At 39.9% G+C, this 19,094-nt stretch overlaps 2 protein-coding genes across 2 annotated transcripts in view; both read left to right on the top strand.

The window, feature by feature from the left end:
* Positions 1-88, top strand: part of LOC106011569 — a 25,552-nt gene extending 25,464 nt beyond the window's left edge. Inside the window, exon 7 of the mRNA XM_013081675.2 lies at positions 81-88. Coding sequence (XP_012937129.1) covers positions 81-88 — 8 coding nt within the window. The remainder of the gene's footprint in view (positions 1-80) is intronic.
* Positions 89-375: 287 nt separating this feature from the next.
* LOC101859566 overlaps positions 376-19,094 on the top strand; it is a gene marked incomplete at its 5' end in the record, with an annotated part of 50,345 nt that continues 31,626 nt past the window's right edge. Inside the window, 10 exon segments of the mRNA XM_035969368.1 lie at positions 376-506; positions 1,439-1,641; positions 2,477-2,672; positions 4,606-4,799; positions 5,957-6,063; positions 7,297-7,454; positions 9,380-9,588; positions 11,895-12,145; positions 12,441-12,599; positions 13,817-13,970. Of these exon segments, the coding sequence (XP_035825261.1) occupies positions 376-506; positions 1,439-1,641; positions 2,477-2,672; positions 4,606-4,799; positions 5,957-6,063; positions 7,297-7,454; positions 9,380-9,588; positions 11,895-12,145; positions 12,441-12,599; positions 13,817-13,970 (1,762 nt within the window).

Below are 19,094 nucleotides of genomic sequence, written 5' to 3'. Positions count from 1 at the left end.
GAGAGAGAGAGAGACTGATGCGTCACTGGATTGGCTCCCTCATGATACCCTCAGAGCCCATGACTTCTTCTTTCTCCAAGCCACGTGACCTGCAGGTGTATACGATCTATTTTCTCCGGAACACCCACCGGTGCCAGCAGAAAGATAAAGACATTTTAATTTTAAAAGAACACTTCATCGATCCCCGTGTGGTACATAAATACATAATAAAGCACACAAACTTATATCAAACAAATAATAGCAAATACACAAAACTGCATCAATGCAGAACAATTTTACAAGACTGGAATTGCTGTTCGCCACTGTGCAGCACCCAGGTTAAAGGTGAGATAGAGTAAGTCAAACTCTTACAATTACATTTTCTTCCTCGTCCAGGCCGGAGACTCGAGAAAACCAGAGACTGACTCGCCAGGAGAGGCTGGCCCAGATCATGAACGGGCAAGTGAACCACAAATGTCCAGCTGACACGACGGTCATCAATCTCTACATAGCGTCTGGACTCACAGGTAACTCTGAAGAGGGCGTTTTGGGGGTCCTGTGTCAACTTTTTTTCTAGTGTTGTATTAAACAATTATCTAATACATGGCAGAGGTGTAGTGGGTACATCGAGTCTGAGGTAGACCACAGGGTTTTATAACTTACATACATAACTTGTACAGATGGGTGGGGGTGAAAAGACCAGGATTATTATATTTTTTAAGGGCATCAAAGTAGAGAAATGATTGTTTTATATCTGTAGGTAAAATAAGAATGTAGTGATGATCATAGTGTTAACACTTTTGACACTGATGACATGCACTGAACAACTTGCAAGCTTAATTATTACTACTATCTATTGCTTCTGCGGTTGTTTAATCGCGTAACCGTTAGGCTATATCATTAAACACTCACGGATTTAAAATCGAAATATTGCAACTTTGTGAAAGACCCACAGCCATCCACTGAGTAATAATATATTTTGAAGGAAATTTATAAATTCACAAATTTGTGAGCTGTGTAATTCTCATGAAATTGAAGATGATTTCATTTTATTCTTTATTGTTCAAGCTTTGGATATCAAAGAAATCATTCATTTCCCCGCGTCCCAACTCAACTCAGTGAGTCATTTTGCAGCAAAGGCAGTGTGCCATCAGCAATGCTGATACGTATCCCCACTTGTCACAAAAGAGACTGGTTTAATTCCCCGTCGAGAAGGGCTTATTTTTCTTCTTGATTTTGAGAGAAAAACTGAAACACGGAGAAACAAGAAAGTAGAGACGCAAAGGCCACTTTAGAAAAGTTGATCAGAAAGGCAGTCAGAGAGAAATGGGAGTTGTTTTATAAATTTAATACAGTAAAGATGAACATAGTAATATTTTTTATACATGCTGATCAGATATAATAGACGTTCTGTCCAATATTTGCCCCCCCCCCTCCCACCCAATCCTACCAATTACAGACGCCGAAGCTGAGAGGTCCTTCATGCAAGAACACCTGTACCCTCACCTGCGCACCTACTGCAAGGAGCGAGGTCATGAACTACGAGTCATTGACCTTCACTGGGGGTTCAAGGACGTCCTGACAGACGATCACAGTATCCCAGAGTTGATGACGTCATACATAAAACGTGCACGTGAACCAGAGCTTGGAGTTAACTTTGTGGTAGGTCATGTGATCATTTGGTCGTTCTTTAAGTGTTGCTTCCTTTTTAAATTACATTTTAGATGTTTTAGGAAACGGGATGTTTTTGCTCTACCTGTGTGCCCTGACTAGGGCGATAAGATGTATCATGGCCTGTCAGGCAGGTAGAAATACTCCATGAAACGTGTTTCTCAAGAAATGAACTCATTTTTTTAGCTAAAAACCTAATATTACGCACGAGATTAGATACAGAAAGTGAATCATTTTCGTTTGAAAAGCTGTTTCAGAGACGGTATTATTGTCGTTGGTCCTGAAGAGATGAAAATAATTTGAACATTGAAGTGTAGGTCAAAGATCATCTTGTTAACAGTTCTGATCATCATTGATTTGACCGATTTAGCTGCACTATTAGACGGGGTGCCCACTACAGCTGGATTGGGCCGATCGCCCGACTCGATCGCCTGAAACTGAAAACAAACATGTTTGTTTTTGAGGCGATCGAGTCGGGCGATCGCCTCGATCGGCCGATCCCGTCCGTAGTGGGCACCCCGTATTAACCTTCCATTTCCTTTCTGGCTTAGAGGCCTCGAGCAGAGTCAAGTATGATTGCATATGGCAGACATTTAACTGGCAAAAGAAAACGTGTCTATTTTCAAGGCACTTGGTTTGAAGGGCACATGTAAGATATCCTACTTCCTTTTTTGACCTTTGTTGCTTCTGTCTATCTTGATCTTGTCCCATCCACAAAATGGCCGTTCTCTTGCCTATGCGATGCTCTTTGCTACTGCTTTAAAAACAATGAAATTCAGTATTTTCCCTTTTCGCGCAACGCCTTATTCTAAGATTATCATTTCAGATCTTTCTGGGTCAGAGATACGGCACATATCTGCTTCCTGCAGAAATCCCCAAAGCCGAGTACGAGGCTTTATGTGCAGCTGCGAGGGCATATCGTGATAAACACAGAGGTCTTCTGCAGATGAAAATGTTGGATATCCATACCCGATGGCAAGAGAGGGACAAGTTGAAGACCATTGATGAATCCTCGTCCTCTGGTTAGTGTTATATAGTAGTAATAATTATGGTATACTTTAATAAACACTCCCCTACACCATATTATTATTATTATGTTTTTTTAAAGAGACGCATTTATCGTTAATATCTGATTGCTTCTTTTCGCTTATTGTACTTGTTTCTCTACACTAAATGACCATTGCTGTGTCGACATGTTTTTTGTTTTTAAATAACAGAGGACGCATTTATAATCAACACATTCGAACGTTTTTCATATGAAAGGACCAAGGGTCTTCATAAAGCTACAGGTAATAGAAGTAAACCTGTACAAGACCATCCTCAACAAACGAATGTATTTCTCTTTACTCATGACCCCCTCCCTCCGACACATATACACGCACATTTGTATAACTCGGAAATCAACCAGCACTCCGAGCCACATCAGGAGCTATTACACTCCATGCTTTTGTTTAAAGACTCTATACATAAAAATCATAACACACTGAACCCTAAGAACCAAGGAGAGTTAGAATTCAATGTGTGGCTTTGGTTTCATTAAAAAGTAGTACAATAATGACACACAAAACTTTAAATTTAGTTTTAAGGGAAAGAAAGCGAGACTCTGCTACATCTGCTCCTTTACGGACGGGGACATTACATTTACTTCCTCTAGATAAAAAAGAATGGTGTACAAATTGGCCACCCTATGTCACAAGTGCTTGAAAGATAATGCGCCATCATGTTTATCAAATCTGTTGACACTGTACATTTCAACTCGCAGTTTAAGGTCATCAGCTGACAAAAAGAAATTTCTTTTTCCATCTATGAAACTTAAAACATTGGGTGAAATTACATTTGAATATCAAGGCCCCAAGATCTGGAATGCTTTGCCAAGCACTTAAAACGAGATCAAATCTTTTGATTTATTCAAATGTCAGCTGAAGTCATTTCTATCTTTAAATTAATGAGATGAATATTTGGAGTGATTTTCTTTTCGCCAGAACACAACGTTTTATTTTACTGTTGTACATTGCATTTCGTTGTAAAGCACTCAGAGCCTGTGTACTTTAATCGGGCTTGAGCGAAATATAAATGTCATTTATTATTATCATTACTATTATTAAATACAATTTTGGACAGCACATCCTCTTTACTCAGAAAAATAAATATGAACTTACTTTAAAATAACTCTAAACTCTTGTTTTCACCCTAAACGTAGTGGTGCCGATAACAGTTTTCCTCTATATAGTAAAGAAATACAAGAAAAGAATGATTTATTAAGTCCTTTTGCTTCTATTCTTGACAGATGATCTTAAAGCAGTATACCAGCTTTTGTGATACTTTTGCTCTTCAGTGTCGGACGCAGAAGACTCCAGTTCGATTCCCGAGTGGGGAGAAATGTTTTAATCGAGTGTCTTTGTCTTTATGCTGGGATGCTGTATCCCTCTCAGCTCGGGTATTCTTGGGAAGGCAGAAGTGGAATCCCGCCTCCAAAATAACAGTAGTTGTGCCAATAAGGGAGTAAACACACCTACATTGAAAAATCTAAAGCAATACGCTTAGTAAAGTTGGTTTTCCTGGGCAGTAGACATAGAGGACGTTGACCGCCCTATTACTACTTACCTGCCTTCAAACCTTGTCTTCCTTAATAATATGCTACAAAAGAGAGACATGGTCCACACATTTGAAAACAAAGATGATGTTCGGAGGCTTCACGGGTGTGATAGGACTATGAAAATTTAAAGTTAAGGAATGTTTTAAATTTAGAATTTTGCGCCGTGGGCGCTGGTACTGCCTGACCTTCTACGAATTTAATCCACCCAGGGATCTTTAATGCATCGTACACAAAATTACCCCCCTCCACTCCCCCCCCAAATAAAATAAAATAAAAAAAATACAAAATACAAATAAAAGAAATAAAGTAAAAACTATAATGAATAAATGGAAATTGTGTAATTTCTATCTTCAAATCAGCTGGCACACCCAGCGGCAGCAGTAACGGAGCCGAGAGCGCCCGAGAGAGCGAGAAGAACCCAACGTCAGCCCGCACAAATACCACAGAGGACACGGAGGACAGGGAGACCAGCAGTCCCGGGGTTTCTGCCACGGCCAAGGAACTCCGCAGGAAGCAAAGTATTGTCATCAAGAAGGACCAGCAGCTAATGAAGGTGAGAAGGAGGATTTTGTGACAACAATTTTTAGTTTTGTAGAGGAGTTATTTTGTAAAAGTAGAAAGAACCCACACACTCAAAGGTTTCGGTTTTTTCTCGAGTTCAAGGGCAACACATTGTTCTAAGTACGATAATAATGTCAAACAAAATCGCAATCCCCCTCCCATACACACACACACACACACACACACACACACACACACACACACACACACAAATTAAGATTTTTTAAATATTGTGTGCGTACATGTAAAAACAAAATATCTGGAAATATCAACATGAATAATTGTTTCTGTATTCCTTGTTCCGTTTTTGCTTCCTCTTTATAACAAAATGATAGTTCTTCTTGGGAAACAAAGTAAGTAACACACCGACACAAAACCAACCACGAGTACACGCTCCTGGTCTTCTTGGTATGTCTTTCTACAGGAATCTTCTTGAAAGGTTTTGTTTTGCCGATGGTATAGTCAGTGTTTAACGCCCCTTCCACCACTTAACAAGAAACGGGAACTAAAGATTCAACGTCCATCTCCTAAGTGACATAGCCAGAGGGTGGAGTGGATTGGAAACTTCCCAAACGATTAAAAACAAAACTTCGAAGTTGGGAATTCGAATCAGGGTTATTTATGTCATAGCCAAATACGACAGTTCACTAACTGAACACCTACGCGTTATTTCGGCACCACTATCAAATGAAAGTAACAGTCCACTACGTTTCACCTACTTTTATTTGTCCCTCTTTGATAGAACAGTATCAATTATTGAAAATTGTCACGGGAAAAACCCTATCAAATTGAATTCTTTCACAGGTTGAACCTGGACCTCATCATTACAATTCCACTGACTCAATCATGATTAACAAAATGATGACCCCCCCCTCCCAATTCCCTCTCTCTTTCACCTTCAAATCCGAATCTAACCATCTATTTATAGATATACGAGGTTATCTATGTCACGATGCTCTTTTAGCGTTTCCCTCCAGTGTTTTTCCATTCATTTTCCCCCCTGTTTTGTTTTTAAATTCTTTCAAAGAGAACAAGAACAAACAACAAACAACAAAAACAACAACAACACCTCCCCCGCCTCCAACTCCAATCTCCCCCCACCAAAATATTTAAAAAAATAAAATCCCAACCAAAAACATGCTCTTGCAGCAACTGAAAGAGGCGGAAGAACAGCTTCCAGACGCTGACCTACTAGACAAGTGGTATGAACTAGACGAAAACGCGGTTCCCGCTGTCTACAGGCTGCAGAATATTAGGTACGTATTGGTTCAGATTGTATCTGGGATACGAGTATGATTATCTCCGATGCCGAATATTTAAGTGAAAATGAAACGAAGTATCGCACAAGCTTAACACAGCTTGAGCCCTCTCCTGAAAAAACCTAGAAACATCTTAATGACAACTAAAAATAAGGATTAAAAAATGTTGTGTTTGGACAACACTTTTATACGATTATGAATGCCGGACAATTACTCAAGATAGTGAAAATGAGCTAGAAGCAACAGAAATTGTGATTTTTAGGAAACCTTTGAGAATTTCATGGAAAGAAAAGGAATCAGAAGAGGAAGTATCGAAAGAACTACAAAGAATAATGGCAACTGTGCTCTCACAGGAAAAGTAGATAGCGAACGAGGCAGAGGTAGACTCAGCGAGACTTATTTGAAAAACCTGAACAGATGGGAGACGAGAAAACACCTCGACGATATACATGTAGATAAGTGTTTCGAGGGCAGCTTATCGGCTAAATGAATGGAGAATCAGGATCTCCGAAGTCTGTTTCAGACTGGCAGTTTTTGAAAACCTACTATTTTCCTTATTTCGTTCATTTGTTTGTTTTCTTTGAGGGGGGGGGGGGGGGGGTGGACATCCATTCAAGTTTTGTGATGATAAAATGTTTAGTTCAGTTGTTGAAAAAAGTTGACCTTTTCTATCTAATTTAAAAATGTTAAGGCCTCAAAGGGCTTCTTTAAAATCGTGCGCTTTTAGCGACCATTAATTTTGAAATTTGCGAAATACGATTATGATTTTTTCCCAGCGAAACGAGAAAAAAGGCCCATGACCCTCCCCCTCCCCCCAACATTCACAACATTGTTTTGCACACTGTTAGCACTTCTCCTTTGCTCAAACAAATTCTGTTCATTGTTTTTCTTTGTTCTGCATATCATATTGTACGTCTGTTTTGGCCGTTGTATTTATTTTGCCAAATGCGTGGTTTTCTAAGTTTTCTAGATTAAGTGCACCAGTGCCTGTGGTGTAGCGGTTAGGGAATTTCTCATTGCTCGCGAAAGACCTGAGTTCGATCCCCACGTGGGGAGAATTTGTATCGAGTGTCTATGTCTTTCTGCTGACACTCAGCCCAGGTTGGCCCCGAAAGGCATGGTAAAAGCCCACATCCTAAATGACCAAAATTGTGTAGTTGGTGGCGTAAAAGCACATACATTAAGAAAAGAAAGCATTGAAAGCTACTGTCCGTTCCATCTCTCCAACAGCACTGTGTACAAAGACATCAACCGTAACGATGCAGGGAAAAGAAGCGCGGCCAAATCTTCTTTTGCCGCTACGGCCTCCCAGATGGTCAATGTCTTGCAGAAGTTCGGGTCAGAAGTGATAGCGGACAAGATAGCTTTGCAGCGGTACTACACTTCAGGTACGTACAGTTTTGTGTAAAAGTAAACATCCCCCGTTTTTCCCTATTTCAAGTGTGCTTGAATTAGTGCTCAGATTCGGGATAACCATAGAGATCACGTTTAAGTTGCAACTAACTTACATAACACAAAATAGTGGGTAAATGTACGGCGGTATGGTTGGGGAGAGGACATGTTGCAAAAAGCGGTGGCAATGAAAAAGAGAAGAGCATTTTTAAGTACATCTCTAAGAAGGCATCTCTAGGTGATACAAACTTCAAAATGTTTTCTGACTATTGGCTGATCCCAAACAGGAACAGATGTATTTCTGCCGTCTGTTGGTGCATTCTGGAACATACAATACATCCCTCTTGTAGGGAAAGGGCATAAATAGATCAGCAGTGACTACATTCATCCTGTTATTGACAGACCTGAAGGCACTTATCAATCGGTTCTCCAGAGCTGTGTTTCATGGTAGTGCGAGATGCTAGGAAATCAAAAGCTCCTTACAAAGAAGCAGAGTTAACTATGGAGGATTTTGTTTACTACATAGCGAAGTCAGCAAAGGTAAAGAATTTCAAGCTGAACGACGAGATCAGAAGCAAAATGTAAACTGAACGAAGCTGAGAATCTTATCTTTCAGACGAGGAGATCCAAATGCGAACTTTTACAGGAAGAATCGTAGTGATCACTTTGCAGTTTTTAAGAATCAAACTCTTCTCAAAGCAGAGACACTTGACAGACGTTCTCAAAGATAAAAGAAAAAAATAACTCCAGAGGACAAACCAACTAGCATCTCTTAGGCTAAGAAGAGAGATTTTCTCCAGATCTGCGGATCAGATCACATTCCCAAAACTTACGACGATTTCTTTGATTTATTGCCATCTCCTGAAAACGATACTTTTGATGAAGATTGCTGTTCAATCCTTTTCACTGTCAGTGCCATTTGGTCAGAGATTGTTTACAAGCGGATGTGTGTACAGTGTGGAGTTACAGCACCCTTTGTTGACTTTGAAAATCTTCAAACGTACCGTCATATTCTCTCTCTCTCTCTCTCTCTCTCTCTCTCTCTCTCTCTCTCTCTCTCTCTCGCTCACTCTCTCTCTTGTTTTTGATTTTACCAAATTTTGACCCCCCCAAAAAAAGAAAAAGAAAAAGAAAAAGAAAATAAAATCTACAGTTGTATCATGTTCAAACCTAATGTCACGCAAGTGCAGTGAAATTGTAACATTACTAAAATTTGCCCATTTTGAATTAATTGTGTTTCGATGTGTAATAATGATGCAACGTACTGATTTCTTGATGTTTTGTTCCTGAATAAATCGAGTTTTTTTTACTGTTGCTTGTTTGTACTTTCATTGAATACCACATTGTCAAATATTCATATCACTCTTTAAAAGTGACAAAGTGTAAAGAACACTACAACTATTATTTCATTGAATCGTGGCAGACGTTTTCCAGAGAGTTTGATTTAATTAAAAACGTTTGTCTCCTAGATTTGAACATTTGTTTTGCAGAAGCCCGTATCGAACTATACAGGGTTTTTGTTTATTTCAATAAACAAACTCCCCTCCTCAAAAAACAAACAAACAACAAAACAAATCAACAAACAAACAAACCCTGTAGACCACAAAAATCCCGCTAACAATTCCACCCCCCCCCCACTCCACGTATCCAATGAAATGCTTATTCATGAGACATTACTATAAATTCAGAAATAGAAAATGGATTCTTTAGGCTGAGGACAAAATAAATTATTCTGTTTGTTTGTTTGTTTCTCCTGTAAAATTTTCTTTTGTGGTATACGGGTTTCGTCAATTTACAATTTCGTGAATTCTGCACAGATTTAAAGGTGGATGATATCTTTCAACACGAGATCTCAAATGATATAAACTGTGTTAAGTGTCAACCATTTACAATGACTCGTATTGTTTTACTACTTTCTCAGCTCTGAGTTTGGAAGTGGAAGAAATCTTTAAGCATGATGCAGCCGCACAACACACGGTAGTCCTGGTTAGGACCATTGAACAACTGACCACTCGCCTTGATGACGTGGCAGCTCCTGACTACACGGACAGACTCTCAGAGAAGCCGCCCAAACTGGACACAGAGACCTCCAGCAGGATTGACGACATAAGGATGTCACTGCCGACAAAGGTAAAAACAAGAGGTTTATTTTTATTAAGTTCACTTGGGTCTTAATTCTCGTTCGGTCTAAAGTAGACCATAATTATTATGAAGACCTCAAGGGAAAAAACGGCATTAGTTACACGAAAAATACTGACTGTTGCCTTTCTTTCACGTATTCAATCCACTATGCACCCCTGATGCATTGTAAGAAAGGAGAAGGGGAGTGATTGTGACAGATTTTCCACATACTTATTTCGTAGAGCCCCCCTCCCCTTCCCAGCCACTCTCTTTCCCCTTTTTAATTTAGTTTTAGTAGAGGTTTTACAGCGCTCGCAACTGCATAAGGTCATATGAGCGCCAGAAGATTAGAGGTGTTACAAGAGAGTAACAAACATAAAAAAGAACAAGGGGAGATAAGGACGATAGATGTTTGATAGGAAAGAAGGAGCAAACCATACCAGAGCACCCACCAACCACCCACTCCCTTTCCCCTCCCCCGAACACGTGCAACGTGCGATATGTCATGTCAATAGTACGTACTCGTATTTCTGATAGAATGAATCTCGCCACGGTGGAACCAGGTGCTCATCAATTGTCCGACAAATGTAAGCTATTGGTATGATCTTAGCTTGTTCATCTGTCTAGCTTTTGATAAAAAAATACCCATCTAAGTCGAACAGAAGTCGAGATATTAGCAATTGAATGAGGTGGTGTCATAGGTAAAATTAGTGAGAAAATGGCCGCCAAACCGCATGGCTCTTTTCGTCTATACAGACGGTCAATTTAGCTTAAGATGGTCTCACGGTTGTCTTCACGCTGCTTCTTTCATGGCTAATTCTTCCTATGTTTGAAGGCAGATTCTGTTGCCGTGCCTTCAAGTCAGTGACGTGGATCGAAGCTCTGTATTTCCACTGTTTTCCTTTCGTCGTTGGCGTTTCAGCCTGGTTGTTTCTAATTTTAATTCTTTCCTTTATAATTTTCATCCTTGTTTACCTATCCTCAGCTATTTCTTCCCAGATGTTAACAAGTTAACAAGCTTAGATAAGCTGTTTTTGCAGGTGTCTTTGTACCTCAATTTTGGTTTTTCTCGCGAAATTAAAACGCTCGCAAAAGTAAAGCGGCCTACAGTATCTTGCCTTTACAGCGACGTTCAACCCCAACCAACCAACCAACCAACCCGTTCTTTTCATCCCACCGAGATGACCGCCCCCCCCCCCTTTTTCACTAAATTTTAACACCACACACACAATAAAATATTTGGTACACTTTTCACACAAGGAGCCCCCACCCCCTTCAAGCAATTTGAATAAGTCACTGAAGATCAGGCCCTCTGTTTAGCTTACTGTTTACATGATGCGATTTCGTATTCCCACCTCAAAGCCAAGGTATGCGATACAACGTGATCAAATTGAAATGTGTGGAAAAACCTTGCCGATTTTGTGTGTGATGTGACATCACTGCAATGGAATCAAGTCACTTGGGTCAAGGTCAAGTCAGTCATATCAACACTAGGTCTACAATAGTGTATGACCCTCAGGGCTGTTTTGACTTCAATAAAAACATTTTCAATCAAACACTCAGTCTTTTGTGCCTAATCCGTCTTATCTGGAACATCAGATAATGAAAAAGATCTGGAACATCAGATAATGAAAAAGCCAATATAATCCATTGGAGTGAACTGGCGGACCTAGGCTATATGATGTAGATCTAACAACAAAACACGATGCTAACCAATTAGAAAAAAACAACCCCAAAACAATATTGAAAAGTAGCCCAGCCTCATCTAGAATTCAAAACACCGGCTTGTTACTATTTTCGATTCGTCAGAGAACGTAGACAGCTTGCATACGCTCTCTAACGTTGGGAAATATAGACACTGCCATCTGGAGAAGCACACATCACCCCTGGCGTCTGTGGTGTTGCAGTTAAACGTTGAGCTGTGTCAGGCTGGAGAACCGAGTTCGACTTCGGATCATTTTTTTTCTTTTTTTTTGGAGGGGGGTATTTTTATCGAGTTACTCGATCTTTCTGCTTGGATATCAGCTGGCACGCTTCCCGAATAATCTAAATTGCATAAAAACACCTACAGTAAGTAAAGCACTTCGCTCACTGATCCTTGAAACATAACTGGTGGGTGGTTGGCGGGTGCTCTGGTGTGGTTTGCTTCTTCTTTCTTATAAAAAAATCTATCGTCCTTATCCCCTCCTTTTTTTTTTTACATTCTTGTAACTTGTAACACCTCTAATCTTCTGGCGCTCATAATATGACCTTATGCAGTTGTGAGCGCTGTAAAACCTCTACTAAAATAAACCAACATAACTGGCCCTACTCAGGTCCCTGAACACAACACTGGCTCATTCCTGCTGGAGTGGTCATCCGGCGGGGTGCGGCCAGCAATTGTCCGAGAGCATGCTGTCTATACAGAGAGGGTGTGCCGGACTGTCTCTGACATGGTCAAGCGGAACTTGGCCGCCTCAGAGGAGGAAAAGGTCACGGGAGACACTATGACCCTTACTGGTGCCAGAGGGATGACGTCACGACTGTGTGAGGAAATAGCCCAGCACGTTCGGACATGCCAAGAAAAGTAAGTACTCCCAGCTTTCCTGCTGCCTTAAAAAGAAAGAAAAACAAATTGTAAATAAATGAAGAAAACAAAGAAAGGAAGAATGAATGAAATATTACACTGTGTATGTTATGTTAATGAATGACAAGGAAAATTGATAGATACATTTTCAAGAAATTGAATAAATAAATAGATGGATGTATAAAGAAAGAACGAAAGAAAGAAGGAAAGAAAGTAAGTACAGATGAAACATATCGGGAAGAAATACGCTGGCAAGGTCATTGTTACAACTTTCTTTAACATTTTCTCTGTATAGAGCACGCAGTTTCCAGGGCCGGAAAGAGCATCTGACCTTGGTCAAGTCGTACCTCAAGGCCAAAACACGACGTCCGTTGATCCTCTACGGAAAGACAGGTTGTGGGAAGTCAGCCATCATTGGGAAAGTCGCCAAGGAAATTTCCCGTTGGTACAGAGGGTAGGCTACTCTGTGATTTATAAACGTTAACGTTGCATTTTGGAGTTAGTTCCCTTCAATAAATTTTGTCTTTTTGCGCAATTCAGCATGTTTGAACCGCATTCTTCTCTGGTAATTATTATTAATTCGAAGTGACCAATGTTTTGAAATTGCAACGGTTTTTTTAGTACTTAGATTGAATCAGATATTGAAATTGCAATTATTTGGTCACACCTTAGATTGAATCAGATATTGAAATTGCAATTATTTGGTCACACCTTAGATTGAATCAGATATTGAAATTGTAATTATTTGGTCACACTTGCTAAATTCAGTAGTTCTTTCTTTACCTGTGTTCCAGAACGAGAGGAATCTGTTTCTTTTGTACTCTTCACTAGTGAATTTCTGTGAGGGAAAGAGTCAGGATTTTGCTTTGAAAATAACGAAACCTACTGGTTCCAACCTCGTATGTGCATAGAAAAATAATTCTGAACGCAGAAACAAGTTTGCCCAATTGATTTGTACCAAAGACTGATTCTAAGAAACATTCTTTAGTACATATAGTTTATGATTTTATAAATCTTTTGTACTCCCATTGAAATAATTTAGAATTCCTAGGTTACCGATTGTTTTGTACCTTTGCCTAACCGAGCCAGCCCGGACTGAGTAGGGTACAACACCCCAGCAGAAAGACGAAAATGCTTGATGAAAACCTACACCACTCTAGATTCGTATTGACGTCGTGCGTTTGCAACAGTAAAGATACCAAGCGCTGCTCCTACCACAGACGGTGGTCAGTGAAGATAAGAACTAACCTTTCTTTACTGACCGGTGTCTGTGGTGATTATCTAAGCACCATTCTTTCCCACAAAAACTCACGAAGAATGACAACACTCTTTATTTGTTTGCTTTAGTATGGATTTATAGCACTTGTCACATTGTTAGGTCATATTATTGACGAAGATTAGAGCTGTTACCAGAGAGTACCAAATAAAAAAAAATGAGGAGGACGATAGAAGTTCGATAGGAAAGAAGGATCAAACCACACCAAAGCACCCGCCAACCACCCATTTATTTTTCCTCCCCTTTTAGGACACGAGCTATGAGAGCATCACTGAATCAAGAAACTCCTCAAAAATGTGTCTTTGGCAGACGGTGTAACGTCAGTGATTTTCTGTTCGAACACGATGTACTATCGGATCGAGTTGGTTATTTTTCTTGGAAAACTTTTCTTGCAGGTCTGACCAGAGTCCAAGAGTACTTGTGCGCATGATTGGAAGTACTATGACGTCAACAAACGTACGCATGATGCTCCGGGACGTCTGCTTGCAGCTGTGTCACATGTATGGACACAACCCAGCGGAAATACCCACAGTAAGACCTTCTAATATCTTTTAATTTTGATTATTTTTGCGGGGTGTTGACTCAGGAAAAGTATTGATCTGGTCTTCAATTACGAACTACTTGAAATTGTTTGCAACGCAGGGGGTCCTCGAGGAGCATAAACTTGTGTTCACTATTGAGTGCACCAGTTGATTCAATTCCGAGTCAAATGAACAGTGAAAGTTGCTGTGAAACTAACATTTTCCCCTTCATTTGTGCGCACATGCTGCACAGCTGCACATCGACCTTTGTATGGAGAGCAAAGAGTAGCGGCCACGACAGTGCACGATTCAAGATTTGAGGAGTACAAGAAGTCAATTCCGTAGATTCATAGTCGAGTTGCAGCTTTGTCATTTTGCAACAACAGACAGCGGGCGGCCTGGGATTTTCGTTATGAGAGGAGAGACAAAGAGGCTAATGCTCTACCGCGGGTTTTTTTTCGGGGAGCTTTTGAGCAGAGAAGTTAGATCGGCACCTGTGGTGTACAGGTTAGGTTTTTCGTCCTCGCACGTAGAAGATTTGGATAAACTTGAGGGGTCGAATTTTCGAGTTTCTCCGTCTTTCGGCTGGGACACTGTATTTCCCCAAACAGGCATGGTGGAAGCCTGCTACCTTCATGATATACATAGTGTTGTTGGGGAGGTAAGACAAATTTCCTTTTTAAAATGAGAAATTAGGTGCGAACCATGACCACCTGAGTTGAAAAGTTCGTTCAATTAAATGATATGGAGGTTCTGACGGTGTAGCTTATACAATATCTGTAAGATGATGTGGTGTTACTTTTGAGTAAACAGAAATCACGGTTTGAGGCGTAGAGCGGGGTGCGGGGAGGGGGTGGTGGTACAGGGGAAATACATGATTAGCGACAGAAACAATAGAAAAGACATTAAGAAGGACCTGTCAGTGGCACCTTTCTAACATCTGCCAGTATTATTCGCCTATTTTACCCTGGTGTTGTCCCATATGCCTTTAGATTTTGCTCTCAGATGTAACTCCGTAACCGTGGATGTTGCTGCAACTTTGTCCAAGTCTTTCCGTCGTGCAAAATTGAGAGTTACACGAATTGCGGCCACACAGTGTTTTAAATCACATGTTAATAAAATAAATAATTTCAATATTTCCACGATGTTGTCAATAACCAGTGTAGAAATGTAAGAAGTAAGTTTCTATTTTGGGAGAGGGTCGGCCTGCGGTATAGTGGTTTAGTTTCTAATCACTCTCCTCGGGTGATGGAAGTCCAGGATTTGAATCTTTGACATCTGGCTCGTACTATTGAGTCACATAGCAAAGAAAAACGGTACTTATAAAGCACAGATATAGCCTACGGTATAAGTACACTCATGGCGCTTTACATTGGCATTTTACTCCCCTGGCCGACAAGAACAGGTTCTTAGCCTGTTATACATACATACATGTATAGGTATTCATTTTACAAGGTGATCCAAGAAAACCCCCCAAAACCCACAAAAATCTCAACCATTGTTTTGTAAATATTTTCCTCCACACCAAGGTATTGTCTTTCAAATTTGTACTCAACATTTTGGAGTCAAAAGGAATTTGCCTGGTATTTATTTAAGGTAATCCACAGAATGGTTGTTATCTACACCACAGGTAAAAAAACAACAACCCATTTTCAGCTATGTCTCCATCTTTGCAGCATGACGCTCGTGTTTTTTTTGGCATTAGGCTTACCTCTAAAAGTCCCGACGATTGGGCCATGTTGCAAGCTACGGTAGTCTTAGAGGCCAACAGAAGTTTGCAGATAGTTTTTCTCAAGTTTACTTTGCCTGTTGAGATCATATTTAAGATTGGTAGAGAGCAGAGAGCTTTTGGTGTTTAACGATTCCTCACTACCAACTCATTTCGTAAGTTTCGCACAAGGTGAGGCAATAATGTTAAAGTGTCGTTAACACGTCCTCCTGTAATCTTAAGGGTAAAAATGGTTCTTCTGTTAGGCCCTTTAGAGAATCAGAACTAACAATTCTCTGATAAAATGATCACTTCAGGTCAAACACACACAGTGCGCATCCTTTTAAACATCACCAGGATTCAGCTTTCAGTAGATGAGCCCCATAAGACGTCTGTCCGTAGACAATGTCTGCAGCTAGGACTTTCCTACATCTCAACGGTTTGCATTCTTAAGGTAGATCTTCATCTATGATTGTACCATTTTCCTGTTCGCGAAGCTGACAGGGATCAGAGGATAGCAATGTGTTCACTATTCCTCTATCGCATTAAACATCAAGAAGTTTTCCTCTATGACATTTAATTCCTTGGCAAAGCCCATATTTACCTTTCAGGATATGTTAACTCCTCAAATGTAGTCTATTTGGGCAACCTCCCCCTTCCCCCGATACTCTCTAGAGACGACTCCATACTGTAAGGTAGTGTGTGTGTGTGGTGCTGAGGACTCATGGTTGAGTGGATCCTAGTGTTCTCTGTAAGAGAAAAGAAACATTGTTTAAATGTTACAGGGAGGGAAAGATTAGATTTAAAAAAGAAAAGGTAGGGGAAAAACAAACCAATCACTACATGATTCTCCCTACAAGACCTTTTAGATTAGTGTATTTTGCGTTTATCGGTGTTTTTTGTTTTTATTTTCCATTTCGTTTGGAAAAGAAGTTTTTACTGTATAAATTTTGTGTGAAACAAATTCTTTTTGGATGAATATTATCTGTTCAAAATTATAACATTCTAGTACAAATTGTGTTCGTGCTATTGAGAAAAAAAATGTTAAGCCCCCCCCCCCTTACTCGTACTTTACTGTACATCACCGTTACTACCTTTTAGACTCTGTTAAACTAACAATAACTACATAGTTACCGATGGCATGTATGGGAAACACAAAAGCATTACGTGTGTATAAAGCCGAAATTTAGAAAATATTTCCATTACCCAAACAAGATTTGGCTTTAAAAACCAAACGTGTCAATCTCAAGAAAATTTTCAAGTGCTGAGGTCAATTTCTTAAATGAAAAAAAAAATTAAAGGAAAGATTTTCTGTCCACTAATAAACCGACACGATTTTTGTTAATGATGTTTTGTATGTCTCCTTTCAAAACAAAAGTTCGACTGTAGTCAGTCACTAGTGTAGTCAGTCACTAGTGTAGTCAGTCACTAGTGTAGTCGGTCACTAGTGTAGTCAGTCACTAGTGTAGTCAGTCACTAGTGTAGTCAGTCACTAGTGTAGCGGAGACGCTCGGCTGTCGCACACTGGAGGCCCGTGTTCGATTCCTGAGAGGGGAGAAATCTTTATCGAGTATCTAGGTTTAGGTCTTTTTGCTGGAATGTTGTATCCCTCTCAGCCCGGGATGGCCCAGACAGGCAGGGTCAGAAGCCTGCTTACCAAATAATTACAATTTATAAACAGGTTTTTAAAAGAAAAGTTGAAATTTAATGCTTTGCCAATAAAAAATGAAGTTGCATGCGAATCAAACAGAACAACACGCTTCATGGACTGTAGATGGTCGTATTTTGTTTTTATAATCTTTAGACGGGCTTTATATAGTCTAGTTATTTAGGATTTTCTGTGTCATTGCAGTGCCCCTTTCTCTGTTGGATTTGGGCACCTCTTGGCAATGGCAAAAGTGTCAAACCTGTAAGCTCTAGTTTATAAAGGATATAATAATCCACAAGGACGATACGACAATTTCCAGGCTTTGTAGACTCGGGTACACCTGTAGTTGGAGAAGAACAATACGTTCTTTAAATACTGAACATCATAATATGTGTAGGGTTTGTGTGAGTCTCATTTATAAACTTGACGTTGTCAGATTTTGACTTTCAGCGCCCTTAATTCTGTTTTCAATGGTGGCATGAACTAAATTCACTTCCATTTATGTATATGTTTGCTGTATGATTGGGTCGTGAATCATCCTGAAGTGTCCCAAAACGGTTGCCAATGCTTCCTGTCTAGTTTCGTAAAAGCAGCCATCTCAAAATTATTTTTTTTTTTAAACCTTGTGTTTTAGGAAGGTTACCAAGCAAGACGCCTTGTTACCCCTTCGGACTCATTTCAAACTTAACACAGGACAACACGATTGTGACGGTTAAAAATGCTGAAGTTGTGGACTTGGGAGTGTCGTTTTGTTACTCAGGGCCAAAGCTTGTAAAATTGAGCTGGAAGTGTACGTTGTACATCCATAGATATGGCCGCCAGTCCAGTATCAGAATCTGCAGGAGCCTCTTTGTCTTTCTTCTTTAACTCTTGAGTTGCCTCTTTTTTCTCCATGTGAGCATTGCACTTTGCCCCAGTTAAGTTGCCTGTCTTGTGCAAAGTAAAAGTCGCACATATTCTTTCTTGAGCGTCCTGCTGGACTTTCTTTTCAAATATAGGTCGAGAAGAGGAAACTTCCTGTCATTAAAGCATGGTTGACGTTTTCTTTGTATTGATGCTCATAGTTTCTCAGAAAAAGCGGAATGTATTATTTCGACATTTTCTTTCTGCAGTAGTGAGAAAGAATCAATGATATTTTAGAGAGAAAATCTTTAATTAAGAGATGTAACTATCCGAGATCTTGTTTGTGACTTACACGTCTGGACAATGTGTTCTGATCTGCTTATTCAAGCACTTCAGGATGTACCACTCTTTCCAACCAGTTTTGCACACTCTGATTCTTCCACTGCTGCCTTGTTGGTGTATTCCAGGGAGTCCTGTCTTCTGGAAAAGGATGCTTCAGTTGTTTCTTCTTTAATTTGTGCGGGTGTCATAAATGGTTTTACAAATGACGTTTTTCACACCATGTTATATTCCAATCTGCGTGTATTTTATAACTTCATCTACCACCTCTTGGCATCTCAGACAATTTACTTTGCACAAACATCTCGAACCCAAACTCTGAGCACTCCTTTGTAATAATGGAATATTCATCAGCGTGGACGGCTGTGTATTGTTCAACAGACTTACATGGTATGCACGCCAACATTCAGAATCAGTAGAGAAACACGGGTTGTCCATGTGCCGATTACAGGCTTTTCTATTAGTTATTGGGTCACCAAATCAGAACAATGCTTTGTAATTCTATGGTGATAATATATAACGAAAAAACGATGTTTCTATTTTTAGACTTACACGGTGTGCAACTCACTGTCAGTATGTAAATGTATATGTAACATTATGTATCATGTAATATA

This window comes from Aplysia californica, unplaced genomic scaffold (genome assembly GCF_000002075.1).
Source record: "Aplysia californica isolate F4 #8 unplaced genomic scaffold, AplCal3.0 scaffold00141, whole genome shotgun sequence".
NCBI classification, from domain to species: Eukaryota; Metazoa; Mollusca; class Gastropoda; order Aplysiida; family Aplysiidae; genus Aplysia; species Aplysia californica.
Note: the sequence above shows the minus strand (reverse complement) of the source record. Positions and strands in the feature narration are given on the sequence as shown.